This window comes from Crinia signifera, chromosome 7, assembly GCF_055691185.1.
Source record: "Crinia signifera chromosome 7, ASM5569118v1, whole genome shotgun sequence".
Classification (NCBI taxonomy): Eukaryota; Metazoa; Chordata; class Amphibia; order Anura; family Myobatrachidae; genus Crinia; species Crinia signifera.
Genome location: NC_139223.1, coordinates 75,176,189 through 75,194,080, shown reverse-complemented (window position 1 = coordinate 75,194,080; position 17,892 = coordinate 75,176,189). Strand labels below are relative to the sequence as shown.

Sequence of the window (17,892 nt, the reverse complement as noted above, 5' to 3'; positions counted from 1 at the left end):
GTCAGTCTCTCCAGTTCATTTCAGGAATCTAATAGTGGGTACACACTGGGCGATATATCGTTAATGATATGCACAATACCGATATCATTAACATTACATCACGAACATTGGTCAGTGTGTACGCACATTTGGTGTTAAATTCCTCTGTTAACTACTTTTCTGTTTCAACATGTCTTTTAAATTGATTTTTGTCTATCATTCTATACTTATTACATCCTCTAAAGAAAAAAAGAAAAAAAAATATCTATATATGAAAAAAGTATACAAAAGAGAATCTTCTGAGTGGAGAACTGAAGGCCAGTTAAAGATTCGTAAAGACGGAAACATGCCTTCTGTTTCCCATACAATGTCAAATTCATTTTGCACAGTGTAGTTGTGTCTTAATCCCTGTACACACGGTGGTATTCTAGCAAGAATCGCCAGGGATTTGGTCGCCGAGCGACCATATCCCCGTACATACAGAGCAACTGTCACCAGGAGTGCGCTTCCATAACCAGCCCTGCAATGGTCGCTGGAGCATGCTTTTGTGACCAGCGGCTTCACAGTGAACAGCTGTCCCCCCCACTGCGGCTTCCCCCGGCAGTGCCTACTTTTTCATCAGCAACCATCTCTGGTCACTGATGAAAAGGAAACAATGAGCAATATATTGCTCAGCAATAATATTGCTCTGTGTGTATTGAGCTTTAGAAACATCTAGCAAAGAAAGCTATCAGCAACCACCTTAAAAAAAAAAAAAAAAAAAGGGAGCAGCCGGACATCTGAGCACAAACAGTTAAAGATCTAGGTCCTCTTTCAGAGTCAGATGCAACGCCAAGGTTCACCCATTTGACAATGTTTCTTAAGAGCACATGCATTGTAGTCCCGTACAGGACATGTCCCAAGGTTTGTGAAAATGTATTGAGTGGGTCTGGGTTATGGCTATTCAGAAGCATAGACACGTTTTAGGTTATGGGCATGTAATGCGTAATCATGTACAGAGCAAGCATGGGGCTGGTGTAAGTCCCATTGGCTGTAACTGAAGATGTGCAATAGTGGGAGTCCCAGTGCTTGCACAATCAGATACACGGATGTACATTAGGAAAGAGCTTATACTAGGGTTAGCTTGTAAATACACACATGTGACTAGGACAAAAGACGCAAACACACATGTGGCTGTGTCCGGCTGAGGCTTCTTCTACAATTGTGGTGCTTACAACTAATCTACAATTTTTGACAGAAAAAGAACACATTTAAAAAAAAATAAAAAAATAAAAATAATAATAATAATAATAATAATAATGTGTTCCAGTAAAAGGCTACATTCTATGTAAAAACGGTGGCTCTACCATTCATAGTCCCCCTGAGATCTGTTCTTCATATGAAAATCAACAAGGAATAGATCAAAACAAATTCTGTCTGTCTTTATCAGACAATGAAGACATCAAATCTCAGTGGGCTGTAACACTTGTCAGTACATGTTCTGTAACAGAAACCTCCGAATCCCTGGAGAGCGCATGCTAGGTGGTTTATAGGTGTATTTACAGTAACGCTCAGGGTGTTAGCATGTCACTTCTCTGTAATCCCCAACCAGATGTTGTGTCTTACGTCAGCTGGTATTGGTGGTAGAATAAGCAGCAGGTTATTAAGAAATACATCATAGCTAGGAAGGAGGCATAGGAAAATGTAGCAAGTGATATTCAAATTGCATTGTATCTTCCCCCCAGAACACCAGACGTCAGCAATGTATGCACATACAGTAGCAAAAGTATTGCATTTATTGGTAGGCAATATAAAAGATATTTACTTTAGAAGTACTTAACAAATTATAACATTTTAGAAAAACTCTGTAAAACATTTTCTAATATATTTTCCATAAAACATCTTTTGGTCCAGATTTCCTTGCATAACAAAATCCACTTTCACACATAAAGTCACTCAAACTTCTTTCTGAAAAACATAAGCGTAAGAAGCGGGCTATATTATAATACAGAAGTTCATTATAATGAATACGGTACCAGAGGCTAGATGTAATAGGCTGGGACCTGTAGATTTTGGCCCGGATTCAGACCTATTCGCTGCCTAGCGAGCAGGTAAACTCTGTCACCCCGCTGCACGCACGCCCCCCCTTGCTGAGCAAATCTCTGCACTAGCATGCAAGTGTATGTGCTCGCTTACTGATTAATTAACACGGCAAAACTAGTTTTGTAAATGATTGTCGCTTAAAAATCCGGGCACGCACAAAAGCCCTCACCTCAGTCAGCTCGCAGGTTATTTTACATAGAGGGTATCCAATTACCCCAGTAAAACAAAAAGCTATTTTTCCTGATGTTTTACACAAAAACACAGATTTAGTGAAACCAGTGTATTCTCGCCCAGCCGCAGCCCTTATTTCTCTGAAAACGTGTCTGCTTTTGGGGATGTCCCCGATAGGATACGGCTGGTGCTTTAAGGGCTTGTGATTTGTAAGGGCTAATTAGATACACGAGCAAGCCTATTACCATTGCTCGCGGGTAAAGGGATATCTGCCTTAGCCCCAAGCATCAAATCTAGCAAACTGAAAAACATTAACAAGAAAGTAATAAAATACAACAAGCGAGAACAAAATAATAATACAACAAGGTTTAACAAAAAAAGAATAAACCCAATCTGTTCCAATGATTTCCTGTGTAAAGGAATAGGTTCATACACGGTTTCTAGTTAGTAAATGAAATGGTGCGACTGCTTCTGCTCTACAGTTACAGGCTATAGAGTATATGCCACTGTAAAATCATAAGGTGACCTTTAAGTATAATTATATAGTGGTAAATGTATATAATATGCAAGTGCTATGTATTCAGCTAAAACATTCCTGAGGGCATGAGTTTCAGTGAGGTCATAGCTTTAACAAGTGTCTGAAAGGCACAGCTGTCATCATTGGCATGTTTAGAATGGGTTCAGGGTATGCAGTGCATGCAGGCCCGATGGGTCCCCAGGGCCCCACACTGCACCCAGGTCCCTCTTCCATGCTGCCATATTCCCAGTAACCTCTCTGGGCTAATAGATTATTGCACACTGTCCCTCCCAGATGGAGCATCTATTTGCTAACCCTTACTAAAGTGGGTGGATGGATAGATGGGAGACAGTGCCAGGGGAAGTTTCAAATGAAATTTTTTCCACCTGTGTGACACCAATTAATCATAAAAACAATTCCATCTTTGTGTAATTAATGGTAAAGATATAGATAACCTGACTCCTATGTGTATTTGAATCCATACAGGGGTGTGAGCAACACATGTTAATAATATAACATTCAAATTTTAACAAACCCACATCAAAGCTTTTCAGTAACAATCTGCTGATGACTAATTAGAGGAGAATTAGGTGTATATTCATTTATTTTTTATAAAATAAAAAAATCAGATATAAAAATGCAAATGGCAGTTTTCATAGTAAGCAGGATTTATATATTGGTATATGGACAGAGATGTGCACCAGTTAATTGAAAAGGTGTAATGGTGTGTTGTTGTGTATTTCACCTAAAAACTCCTGTCCATGACATGATAACTGAAAGGACTACCGCCAAAACAATTGGACACTAACATCAGGTACACACTCAAAGGAATTTCATTAGCGCCGTGACTCAACGGGGTGCTATCATCGACGAGGGCATACACACTTGCCTATGCTGGCCAACAAGAAATGTGTGTGGGGGGGTGAGGACCATGTTGCATTACACAGCATAGATCTTGCTAGCAATATCCACCATTGTCCTGCGTGTACAGACAACAGAGAATGATGCTGATGCTGCGCAGGAGTTCGCATCAACTGCTACATTGGGCGTACACACTAGACAATATCTAGGTTTTGTTGTTCTGATAAGAACATTCCAGAAACTGATGGGAACAGAATCATCTATACACTGTCAGGTCCATAAAAAGTTAAAGCCCATCTTGTTTGGTTCATGTGAAACCCATTGTGGTGGTGTGTAGTGCCCAAAATATGAGAATTGCGTTGATGTCCCAATATTTATGGACCTGACTATATATGTCTAATGTCACGGAGTCTCCGAAACACTGCTATCTGCTGGCAAAGAATGAAACTACATCTCTTTCTCACACATGTACAAACACAGAATGTAGCAGACTAGCTTTGTGAGCTTTTCCTTCAATCGGCTTGATATTTATTTAGTAGCAAAATCACAGGTAGAATATCAACACAAACAAAATTAGGACATATGCCTCTTCCCTCATGAAGCCAAATAACAGATCAGCAGATTTGCCCAGCATTGCCCACATTCTCATGGAGCCACAATTCTTTCATTAAGTACAAAAGCTGGGATAGTCCCACCAAAATAGGGACAAGAGCCCTCACAACAATGCAGCTGCTAGGTTGTATCCATTCTTTCCTGGTCTTGCATTAGCAGGAGGATCCAATACGGACAGCCTCGTCCTACAAAATCTATAACCACTGCTGGAAAGAAGTCTGACTCTTTCAACTTTGTTGCCCCCGTATGTGTATTCCAAGACCCCTGTACATTACACCTCAACTCATAATGAACACATCCACAGCAGTTCTGTATATAAAGGTTGCTTTAACATATTAAACTCTTGAGTCTGGCTGGTTTGGGATTATAAAAAATGGGGAAAGCCACATTTACTCCAGTCCTCAAGTACCACAACAGGTCATGTTAGTGGATTTGGCTGGGTCACCCATCTGCCTCCACAGACCGATTTTCTCAAAACACCACCTTTCAGGAAAACTTAAATGTTGACATTGAGAACTTGCATTATATAACAAATATCAGAAATGGTTGGAAATCCATTTCCCACGTACTGTATCTGATTAGTTGACTATTACAGCCATGTAGATGTGAAATCTAGGATACTCAGTTTGGGTAAATGCATAGTCACATACCCTGTGAATTTTGTAGCCTGTTGAGACAAATAAATAGTTTTTGGCATGTGTATAGTAGCTCTAGTCTAAAGTGATGGGAACGACCAGCCCTGCGATTGTCCAAATAGCCACATGCTCACACCCAAAATGCACTGGGTTAGCCATGTAAAACAGCTTCTCCCTCGCTAAGTGGGGGGCTCGCTGCAGCTAAAGCATGTCTGGCAGTCATGGCCAGCAAAAATCCTAGTTTAGGTGGATTTCTAGTCAAACCTCAGGATGGTGCGAGCAGATATCTGTAGACTGTTATCCCTATGCACAGAATCCTGACACTTGCTAGGCAAGTATTCTAACCTCCCCCCAGCCCCCTACTCCCCGAATGCTCTCTACCTGCAACCTAACACTCCCCCACCCCCTCCCAACCTTCTTGGTGCCCAAATCCAATCTTGTTCTGCATTCTAGCTCTAACCTTGCCCCCCTGCATCCTAACTCTAACCTCCCTTATGCTGCCTAAACCACACAGGCTAACCCTAACCAGCCAAGGCATACTTATGTTCAGGATGCTGACTGTCAGGATACCGGCACTGGCAATGAGGGGTATCAGAGTCATTAACCAATCTTTTTAACCAGTGTAGTGATTACATCAGCAGTATCCCCCTTATACAGGAGCTACAGGAACCTATAACAATTGAATTAGCCACTTAATGTTGGATCTAATTATCAGCCTTTGCTCCTATTTTCCCATTAAAAAGAGAAATACACAGCAATATGCTGTAAATACAATTTACAAAAAACCCACAGCTATAAGTCTGGTTATCACTCATTCAATCAGCTTCTAACTGTTGTATTTGAAATATGAGTTAAGGTGCCCACACACTAAAACAAATTTTTTTGCCGATCGGCCAATTTTTACCACAAGATCGGACAATCTAGATCGGATGCGCACTCCCGAGGATCTTTTGCGAAAAATTCTGATCTTAGGCCCCCAGACACTAGAACGTTTTTTTGTCAGATTGTCCCATCGGCCGATTTTTACCGATAATCGGCAATAACCGATTATAAAAAAAATCAGCTGATCTATCGGACGATCTGTCGGATATTGCACAATCGGCCAAAAAATCGTTCTAGTGTGTGGGAGCCTTTACAAGCTGCATGAAAGATCAGAAGATTTAGCAAAAGATCCATAGGAACGCACATGAAATTTTAAAATAAATCTTTGGTAAAGATGCGCGCTTGCCTGAAATCTTGTGTCCAGGACCGACAAAAGATTTCAAGGCTAATTTATGCACAAATCTTTCTAGTGTGTGGGCACCTTAAGGAGCCGATTAGCTGGAGAACCAATTAAGGTTAGTCATGAGTGATCACAAGAATAAATGTGCCCCAAATATCTGATCTAAGATAGATCTTGTTAAGTGACACTTACAAAAGTCACAAGTTTAAAGATATTAAATGTGCAGGCTATGATCAAACTGAATTTTGTGGCACCATATTAATATCAGCATAAGCACAAAAAAAAAGTAAAAAAAAAAAAGGAAGGTAAACTAGTGCAAATAAAAATTCCTGTGAACTCTGCTCCTCTATGATGTGACGTACCATCATTGATCATAGAGGTCATGCAATGGATCAAAGTGAAAGCATTTTTTGCCAGTACAGTGAGCGGTTTTAAACTTGCTGGACATAGGGCCAGATGCACTCAACTTTAAAAGTGATAAAATGTGATAAAACAGCCAGCCAATCAGCTCCTGTCTGATATGTCACATGCTGTGTTTGAAAAAATGTCAGGCAGGAGCTGATAGGTTGGTTTAGCACTCTCCATTTTATCACTTTTGAAGTCGAGGGAGCTGTGAAGGCAGATATTGGATGTAGAAGGAGATAGGGACTGGGGGTGGGGTGGAGAGTTTGTGGGTTAAAAACGGTCACAGCTCAAAGTAAAAGTACATCGCAGAAGCCGGCATTATAGTGCGTTTTGAACTAGTTCACTAATTAATGTGTAGTGACGTCATTTGTTCCTAGTGATTTGGTAGTCTGAATGTAGTAACAAAATGCCCATATAGCAAACAAAAATAACAGTCATTATAAAGGTTACCACACTCTAGATTTTAGCACAACTAGGAAAAAAAGTGTATATGGTATATCTATCATAAACTAACACTAGGCGACGTGTTCCGCACATTTCCAGCCGCCATGTGCACAAACTGCAGAATAAGAAAGAAAATGTAAAAATCACCCAAATGCTTCCTTTGGGGCAAAAAATAAACTGCTCATGGTTGATCCACAGATAATTGTTGACCATACATCAGTACGGAGGTCTCCACGCACATCATACAACATAACAAAGATGTGCAATGTGTCAATGTGTGATCTAAAATACATGCACAACAAAATGTTGCATATTTTGGATCTACATAAAAAACAGGCATTTGCTGGAGTAGAGTCTTGTTAAAGCCGCTTGTACGCGCCGACAAGCTTGTGGCAGTTTGAGCAGTAATGATCCACATCTCTTAAAGAATCGATACAGAAGGGAATGAGACAGCAACCCAATCCGCACCTGAGAAGAAGAAAGGAACATTTTACTGGATTTTTAAGGGAAGAGAAAACTGCAATCTAAAATCAGCTCATATCAAAGTACAGGTTCACTTTTTCTGTAACAATCTATTGCATCCCTGTTACTTCTAGAGACTCTTGTGTAAAAATCCAAGAGGATCAGCAGTTTCTGCCATGCTATAGCCATCCGGAATTCCAAGATCAGCATCACATATCTAGGCTTGCCATACTATCCCTTTAAATTGGAACATTAATGAATTACACAGGTTCTGTGGCAGGTGAACTCAAAGCCTGTATTTCAGCTCGTTTTAATCAGCCACAGAAACCAGTGTCAATTAAGTTAGGTAGTTTTAATTCAGTTTTAAGGCCCATGCACACTGAGCAATTTTGAGATGAAAGCCGCTCAACACACCAGCACACCAGCCCTTTCAGCTCAAAGCCACCCAGTGTGTACGGGCCGGTGGTGCGCGCTCCCTCATCATTGCTGGGAAAGCAGTTTATCTGATGGTAATACCAGCAGATGAGCAGCATTGCATAGTGCTGCGCTATGCAAAGCCATCAGTCCCCCGGGGCTGACCGCGCCGCACAGGGGGAAAGCAGCTCAGTGTGTATGCACTGAGTGGCTTTCCCCCCAGCGATGATAGCGGCGGTCATCGCTGTCTATACACACTGGGCATAATCACCCAGTGTGTATGGACCTTTCGTGTTAGTGGCAGCTCTAGAGGTGGTGCATACCTGGACACCAATGGCGCGTACCTATTGCATATTAGTGGTATGCATGGAAATTTTAGCCCGGAAAATTTCCAGGCATGCCACCCAAGGGGTTTATACTGCACAGAACCTGTGTAATCCACGAGTGCCCCGGTTTCATGGGATAATATTATAAACTTGCTTAGGTACTTATGTAATATCTGGACTCCCGTTTTTCTTATGAGACCGCGTCCCCTCGCGGGGCTCGCTGCGCTCACCACGCTTCGGGCACGGTGGCTCGCTGCGCTCGCCACACTATATAAAATCAACTCCATGCGTAGTTGGATAGTAGGGGTATGAAAAAATGGGGTGCATTTAACATGGGAGTCCAGATAATACATAAGTACCCTTGCTTATATCACATTTCTTCCCAATTCTGCCATTTGAGAGGAACAACTTTAATATATCTGCATATGAGAAATCACTTGCGGCTACATGATTGGCTGATTATATATGTGCATTAGCAGCAGGTGTATTATACATGCTGCCATCACATTGTAAATGCTACTGGCCATGTCACACCTGGCTTCTCCCCTCAGGATGCCATAGGTGTCCTTTCATTGCACATAAAGGACATTACTTGGGGAAAGTGTGTAGCCCCTCCAGCCTGTTCCCTTTTTCAAAGTCTCTTCCTAACATGACTTTAATCTTCTTATAAAACTAGGACATTTATATAACTCCTAGAAATGAAACATTTAGAAAATGAAAACACCACACCACTTTATTGTGTGGATACTACTAGACAAACATAAATGTTTTACTGACTGCTATGATGTGCGACACTCTCAGAGCACTGCAATACTAGCTACATGTATTCATTATAAACAAGGAGCTCCCTACCTCTCTTGGTGCTGCTTAGCTGCAGGTTTTTTTTGTAGTGGTCTCTTGATGCCTTCCTTTCACAATGAAACACATTTATCTATGCTGATTAGCATTATTACACAATGTCAAACTGATTATTGTTACCACAACTCTGGCCTTTACTCAGATCTGATTGCAGTTCAAATTTGTTCTCAAAATGGGCAAAACCATGTGTACTGCAGGTGGGGCAGATGTAACATGTGCAGAGAGTAAAATTTGGGTGGGGTGTGTTGAAACTGAAATCTAAATTGCAGTGTAAAAATATTGCAACCAGTATTTAACCTGCACAGAAACAAAATAAATCACAAATCAAATTCTTGCTATACATGTTACATCTGCCCCATCTGCAGTGCACATGGCTTTGCCCATTTTGAGAGCAAATTTGTACTGCGATCAGATCTGAATAAGGGCCTTTGTTCGAATGACAAGTACATTTGTAGCTACAATGGGCGATATCTAATCCGCTGCTAACTGACTCACCTGCGCCTATCCTATTATCCCCGAAGCTAACACTTAAGGCCCCCATACATTAGTCCGACTTGTCCTAGGGACAAGTCGGACCTGATTTCATTGCATGGATTTATCATATGCAGTCCCCGGGGAAATGCAGGAGGAGGGACATCAGCGGGCGGGGGATGCCGGCTAATAGAGAGCCGAGCAGGGGGAGGCTGCATAGGGAGCCGGGCAGGAGGAGGCTGTTGCGGTGGGGTGACAGTGGGAGCAGAGCGCCGGGCAGGGAGGATGACACTGGCTGCTGGCCCGGGAGGAACAGATAACTTGAAAAAAAAAAAAAAAAACATACAGATGACTAGTAAGCCATTGATTGGCTGAGACCTCTCTCTTTTTTCAAGTTATCTGTTCCTCCCGGCTCCCACGGCAGCCAGCGTCATCCTCCCTGCCCGGAGCCCTGCTCCCGCTGTCACCCCACCACAACAGCTTCAAGTGCCTCCTGCCCGGCTCCCTATGCAGCCTCCCCCTGCTCGGCTCTCAATAGCCGGCATCCCCTGCCCGCTGTCATCCCCTGCATGGCTCCGGGGCTGGGCTGCACATAAGATTTAGCAAATCTTATGTGCAGCCCTCCCGACCCCGATCCGATGCACACGGGACCGCGCATCGGATCGGACGGGGTGTCTGCAAGTGCGATTTGGGCCGATTTCACGGCCCGATTCATCCCGAATCGGGTGAAATCGTGCCCAAATCGCATAGTGTATGGGGGCCTTTACGGTTTTGCCTGCCTCAGGGAAGGGAAACCAAATCATACAAAATTACTGCAGTTCACAAGATAACAGTGCTGTATTATTCTCCATTATGAACCTTACTTAGTGTGTTTTGATCTGTTTCTATTTAGACTAAAGGTTTCCCAATTAAGAATTCTTGCATATGTTATCTTGTTGTTTTTTTTGTGCATTTTATCTATTTTATTATTCTTTATTAGGATCTGTTGCTCCAGCTACCAACATAATCACTTGAGGCTGCCATGGCATATTATGTACAACCTAGCTATTAAGTATTTTTACTTTATATATGGATAAACAAATGAACGTTTCACTTATAGGTTTCATCATTAAATGTAGACTGGCATAAACCAGTAGAAACAGGCAGAGTACCCGTGAAACGCATAGCCAGTTTATGTTGTATGCCTTATACTATAAGACCTCCACACCGGTTGGTGCTTGAGCTACATTTTTAGCTCACAAACACACACACTGGAGGATTTCTTTTGTGGTATTAACCTAGTCCTATAGATTACTTAATGTATTTTTCGCTCATCTATGTATTGCCAGGCGCTGCAAAACCCTTGTGGCGCCCTACAAATAAACAATACTAATAACGTATACATAAATACCTCAAAATATTGTATGTCATGTTGGTGGTAGCTGAATGTCTGAAACCTTTAATTAGGCTGTGATTTGTCAAATGTTTCTTAGTCAAGTCTCCGAATGAGGTTTCACAGAATGCAGTGTTAAAACATAGCCTAAAGTTATAGGGCGAGATGTACTAAGGGGAAAATGCAGTAAAGCCCCCGTTTTACAGCTTTTTCTGTGTATTAAAACGCTGCCACCACGATACCGCATTGTAAAGTATTACCACCTTTGGTTGGCAATACCTTGTAGAAGTCTATGGGCTTCTTTTCGCCGCCTGACGCAAACCCGCCGACCCCCCCCCCCCCCTGTCCTCCTCCCTCTGGCTTACCTTCCTGCAGGTCCTTCCTCCCCCTAGTAAAGCAGCCGGAGGTCCCTCCAGCTGCCCGGGGGGGGGGCGGCGCCGGGGACAGCCTGCTTAGCTGTCCCCGGCGTAAGGGGAGAAGCAGGTGGCAGGGAGATGACGGAGACCCCAGTACAGGTATCGTGGGGGGTCTCCGTCACCGCACCGCGATGCCAGACACATATGTTAGTACATATGCGCTGGCATCGCGGCAGGCGGCGATGTATTTTAATACATTCCGCCCATTTTGAGCTTGATAAAAGACAATCTGTAATGGGGAATACATGCTATTACCTCCGAAGAAACAGTAAACTCACCCCAATAGGCACAATCCACCACAGGATAACCAGGCCAAAGCTCCAGAGGTATACTGAAGACGGGTAGTGGCTAATCGGTTACAAAATGGGCAACATATTTGAATGGGGCGATCAAGAAATGTAACCGGCTGCTGAACATATACGGTCTGGACTGTAACTGAAAAGGATAGCAAAAGTTAGATCTTCAATTTAGACATACAACATTATCATGTCTCATTGTATCACATTATATAGTCTGTTAATAACTTTGAAAAAGACAGCAGCGGTTTCAGCAATAAAATAAAGGTCTAATGCTGCTACCCACCTCAATGTGGGTGTGCTCCAACTTACACATTGTACATGGACATCTCCATTTGGGATCTTTCACACCTATACATTGCTAACCTGCTATGGGGCATACATACACAGCGATTTTTTGCTTAATTTCTAAGTAAGATAGACAGATTGCTAAGAAATGGGGCTTAAATAGCCCTGTGTGTATGCCCCATTACTACAAAGGCTATCTGTAAATTTAAGGCACTATATATTTGTGCTTAAGGGACTACAATGTCACATAAAAAACACTCTAAATAATGCAGAATCAGACGGACAAGAGACTCAATTTCCAGGTCAACCCTTTACATGCGTCGACCAACAGTGCCCCTTTTATCATTCAACCCTTGCTGAAGTAATACCCACATGTCCAGTGATACTGGCTGAAGGCAGTAAAGCTTCATGCACCAAAAAGGGGACTGACCTCATTGCAAGGGGCATGGCCTTGCAGAAAAAAGAAGAGGTACTTGTTTCCTAGCATGGCGCCCATCGCATGGCATTGCGTACCGTTATTAGGGATGTGCAATGCGATGCAATCTCCATGATGCGATATTTCATTGTACAAGCATCCATGCCATGAGATGTGATGGGTGCTTACAATGAGATGTAACCCCCCAGTATCCACGCCATCCCGAAGCGTGACGAGCGCAGCGAGCCCCGCGAGGGGCTGCGGTACGAGTCATCCGACCTTTTCATACCCCCACTATACACATCGGTGTGGAGTTGATTTTAGATAGTGTGGCGAGTGCTGCGAGCTACCAAGACCGAAGCGTGGCGAGCCCCGCGGAATACATGTAAAGTAATCCATGTCCACTCGCCACGCTTCGGGCTTGTATTACAGCGTACCTCCGCCCCTCGCCACGCTTCGGGTTGGTGTGGATAGTGGGGGTGGCATTGACACTAAATGATGGAATCACATTGTAAGCACCCATATGTGTGCTTGTAGTTGTACAATTAAAAATCGAATCGCATGCCGCAATATTGCGATACGACGGAATCGTGGGAGCCGTGCTAGGAAACAAGTACCAAAAAAGACTACCTTACACCACCAGTTTTTCACCGTGCACCTTCAGGCACTGGCCGCTACAGTGGGGACAAAATCCTGATTATACCCTACACAGTACTGCCCCTGTCACCATGGCCCTTATTCTGATCGGTGCGGATATTCCCGCTTGCGTACGGCCCGCCGATGTTTATCGTCTGCGCATGTGCAGAGGTCACTCTGCGCATGTGCAGGCGATTTCGCCGCATGGATTCTTTATACGCCACACAGGGGGCGTAGAGGGGCGTGAGGGGCTACTTATCCTCATTACCCTATGCATACGCCCCGCGTTTCATGGGCGTTCCCATGCAAACGCGGGGCGTATGCATGGTAATGAGGCTGTGACGCGTGGGTACGGGGCGGGCAGCTGACATCGCCGGATGTCAGCTGCCCGCCCCCATACAAGATTTCACACGGACAAGTGTCCGTGTGGTCTTGTGTTGCGGGACCTGGTGGAGCGTGCGGCCCTGCATTCGATGTTCGGCGACCATCGAATGCAGGGGCTGCTCCCACCATGGAGGAGGCGTATCCCCGTCCACATTCATGCGGACCGCCACATATCCGCATACGGACGGAGGTGGCGATCCGTATGGAAGGCGGGGATTCGCCAAGACGGACATCACCGCATATTTCTGATCGGTCCGCACCGATCAGAATAAGGGCCCATATTATGCCACCACAGTTGGCACCATATTATGCCCCCATAGTAGCCAGCATGAATCTGCAGTACCACCATATGTACAGTTGAAGATGAAAGGGAAAAAAAAACATGGTTTCAAAATTGGAAACTGTGGTCTAATTTGAATAAATTTGTAACTTTACGCAGAAGTAAACAGCGTATACATTCCAAATGCTTTCACAGATAGGTTGATACAATGTCTGTATCCACGTGTAATGTTACAGATCAAAACAAAACAGTGAAATGGGGATTAGCGATACACATACAGATTTATAGGTGCAAACATATAAATGCAGATGTATTGATCTAAATTGCCGTGGTGCGGGGGTGCACAGGGGGTGGGAAGGGAGGTGGATGGGGGGCGTCTTGGACCGGGGGTCGGTTGCCTGGCGGGGATGGTTCTGTTCGCTCTCTTGGTTCCGAGCTTGTTGGTCAGGGGGTGCTGGTGTCCCCTAGGCTGCCTGGGTCGACCGGCTTCCTGGCGTCAGGTATGCGGGAGATGCCGGTGCACTGGTGGGTTGGGGGTTGGCGGTGGTTGGTCTGGAGGAACCTTGTGCTATTCCTCTTCAGGGTGACAGGTCAGCGCCGTTCGCCGTCCGGGCTGCTGCGCTGTCACTCCTGTTCGGTCTAGCGTGGTTCTTCTGACAGGGAGGTGGGAAGCAGTTGGCGCTGATTAACAATACCCCATCAAAGACAGAATCACTTGTAAACGACAAAGGAGTAATCTATCTCCTACAATGCCCCTGCAATAAACAGTACATCGGAAGGACCACCAGACCCCTGAAAAAACGCCTGTATGAGCACATCAGAAATATAAGAACTGGCTACGAAGATCACAACCTATCCAAACATTACAAGGACTCCCACGACAGCAACCCAAAATCCCTAACATTCATTGGAATAGAAAAAGTAAAACCAGATTGGAGAGTAGGAAATTACACCCTTCGCATCAACACAAAAGAACTAAAATGAATGTACGAATTGAAAACACTCAACCCAAGAGGCCTGAACCTCGACAATGAAGTCAAATCGATTGTTGGAATTAGGAAATATCAACATTAAAACGAGAAAAACCCGATGAACAAATCGACACAATCAACGGTCGACACAGCAGCAAAGCAGCATCAGTAACAACCCAGCAAACAAATGCAAAGCACACAACAGAGAAAACGACATCTGAACCCTGAACAAACTAATGGCAGCAACCTGTCGACGCAAACAGATGTCAGAAATCTGTCGGCACACCGGCAGAAAACTCACCACCAGAAGAGGCACTAGACAAGTGCAAATAACAGCCCAACAAGACCAATCACAAACTGAGAGCAACCGACCAATGAAGAGAGAGATCCAGGAACCAATGAAAGAGGGAGGAACAAAAAACCTCCCACCCAACACCCGCCCACCGCTAATAAAGACAGTCTCATGAGAAGCACTCTGCAACTCCCTAGAAGAAGGCCCATCCAAAGGCCGAAACGTGTTGGTTAAAAAGGAGAGAGAATCAACTATATGCACCCACAAGCCACAGCTGTACAAAGAACCCAGAGAACCTCCACCCCACCACCCGCCAGGGATCGTGCGAAATCAACAGCAGCAGAGAAGATCGGGACAGCCGGCAGCAATTACCGGCAGTGACGCGGGACCACCAGCTGACGGCATCACAAAGATCGAGGACACAGAGAAGGCCGCCCGGCAAAGTTACACCAGCTGGAGCGGAGACGGACAACACGGGCACAACGGAGAGGGAGTAGGTGAGTAGGTACTCTGTCGGCAGGAGAAGCGCAGCGGCAGGCGGCTAATCAGCACCAACCGCTTCCCACCTCCCTGTCAGAAGAACCACGCTAGACCTAACAGGAGTGACAGACAGCGCAGCAGCCCGCCAGGCAACCGACCCCCGGTCCAAGACTCCCCCCATCCACCTCCTTGCCCACCCCCTGTGCACCCCCGCAATTTAGATCAATACATCTGCATTTATATGTTTGCACCTATATATATATATATATATCTGTATGTGTATCGCTAATCCCCATTTCACGGTTTTGTGTTGATCTGTAACAATACACGTGGATACAGACATTGTATCAACCTATCTGTGAAAGCATTTGGAATGTATACGCTGTTTACTTTTGTTCATGAGTAAAGTTACAAATTTATTCAAATTAGACCACAGTTTCCAGTTATCATCATTTTTCCTATACACCACACCGGCAAAAGAACTACAGGGGCAGAGCGCGGCACCAATACCCTTTTCTATACGTATCAAAACTAGCTGTTCCAGGTTAAACGGCTGGTGCCGCCGCTAGCACCGAACAAAGGCACAGTGCGCAAAACAAAGGCATCAAATGCCATTTAAAATAGAAATTCAAACACAAAAAGACAGAAGAGGGAAATTATTTGTTGAGATGAAAATTTGTCTGTCTTCTGAAACATGGTGCCAGTTGTCAACTTTCCCAATACAAGTTAAATGATACAACTGAATATCATACAGCCAAAAATATAAAATACTGTACACTTCACACCTGTGTTACAAGCGTTTATGTCAATGTGCAATGAATCTGCCAGAGACAGTGACATCGTACTTAGTACAAGTGTACAAGAAGTAGAACATACTTTCCATAAGGCGATTATGTCAGCTAAACATGAAATGTTATTGTCCCTCAGAGAGACTATCTGGCTCTCCTCTGCAGATATTGTGGGCCGAAAAAAGGTATTTCGCTGTTCCATCCCAAGCCTTATGCTGGTAAATTCTTTAAAACTGCAGGGAAAGGGAGACACAGAAAGGGAGAGGGAGAGTAAAAGAGGATAGTAGGAAAGAAGTACATTTATTAGAATAAGAGTCAATGCACCTTTCCATAGTCATAAAATATGGGTGCCGGACACTCTGTCAAAACTCTGACACTCTGGGTCCTGACGGCCACCGGCTATTCTCCCTCGTGGGGGTCCAGGGGGCTTTATTGCGCTTGCCCCGCTGTCTGAGTCAGGCCAGTCGGGATCCCGACGTCGGGCTAATGACTGTCGGGATTCCGACTGTCGGGACCATATACCACACCCATAAAATACATGTCTTGAGGTCTGTGGGTAAAGGTCCATACACACTGGGTAATTTGACCGCTGTCATCGCTGAGGGGGAAGCCACTCAGTACATACACACTGAGTGGCTTTCCCCCTGCCTGGCGCTATCAGCAGGGGGTGGACGGCTTTGCATAGCGCTGCGCTATGCAAAGCCGTCCACAAAGCTGCTCATCTGCTGGTAATACAGGCAGATGAGCGGCTTTCCCGGCGATGTGGGAGCGTGCATCACCACTCATCGTCGGCACCTTAAGTCTTTAACCCCATTAAAGAATCTGAACTTGACCTGAAAAAGTGTTTTGGCAAATTTATTCCTATGGACTGAAAATCTGGAGGCAGGCAGCAACTATTATGGACATTTATTAGGTTTGATGAAGCAAATATTCCAAATCAAGACTAATCAGAATCCAAATGCTGTATGTGATGACAGCAGCATATATAAAATTCCCCCACCACGTTTCAGGAGTCTGGTCCATGGAAACAGACTGAAAATGTAGTTTCCAAAAACTTGCGATGAATTTAACAGAAGGGTGTGAGCAGGCACTCAAAGTAGAACTAGAACGCCCAAGTGAAAACCTTTTAGGGCTCCTTCTAGAAGGCAACTGTATATATGTGCAAGTTATATACTGTATAAATGTGCAAGTAACAAGTCTGTTCCAGTTTCATCAAATTGATTTTTATAGGGTGCTAATACAAGATCACATGAATAGCAGAAAATCACTCAAACTATTCTTAAAAAAAAAAAACAGCTAAGAGGAGGTTAAAGAAAACACTATTTGCTAAGTGGCATGGGATGAAAGGCAAAAGTAAACAAGACTTAATTATACAATAATTAAGGCCTAATTACTAATGATGGTAAAGAAAAGGGGGGGGGGGGAATCAGTTGTAAATGTATGCCCAACCCCTCTGTCATAAATTCTTTACACACAATTTAAATGAACTGTTGGTACAGTATGACCAAATGTTCATCGAGATGATAGGACATCCAGATGTAGCCGCTCTCATCTGTGCAGTTATCCATACGCATTGTGACTAGAGTGTGCCCACAAATAGAATAGAATCAACTTTATTGGCCATGTGTGCTTGCGCACACTAGGAATTTTTTGTGGATTACAGTGCAGCATCAAGCAAGGATGAAAAGGGGGGGAGGGAGACATTACATATATTACATAAAGACATTACAAGCATTTAATTTCTAGATACGACTATGGTGGTCAGGTCGCCAAGTAGGGACACGTTGTTTGGCTGTTGATATTGGGATTGCATTC

General features: G+C 44.1%; 1 protein-coding gene across 1 annotated transcript in view; it reads right to left on the bottom strand.

Annotated features, from left to right (window-relative positions):
- Positions 1 to 1,733: 1,733 nt before the first annotated feature.
- The window catches only part of LITAF (lipopolysaccharide induced TNF factor), a 37,711-nt gene continuing 21,552 nt past the window's right edge, over positions 1,734 to 17,892 (bottom strand). Inside the window, exons 3-4 of the mRNA XM_083153343.1 lie at positions 11,526 to 11,682; positions 1,734 to 7,396 (exon numbers count right to left, since the gene is read on the bottom strand). Coding sequence (XP_083009469.1) covers positions 7,288 to 7,396; positions 11,526 to 11,682 — 266 coding nt within the window. The 3' untranslated portion in view covers positions 1,734 to 7,287. The remainder of the gene's footprint in view (positions 7,397 to 11,525; positions 11,683 to 17,892) is intronic.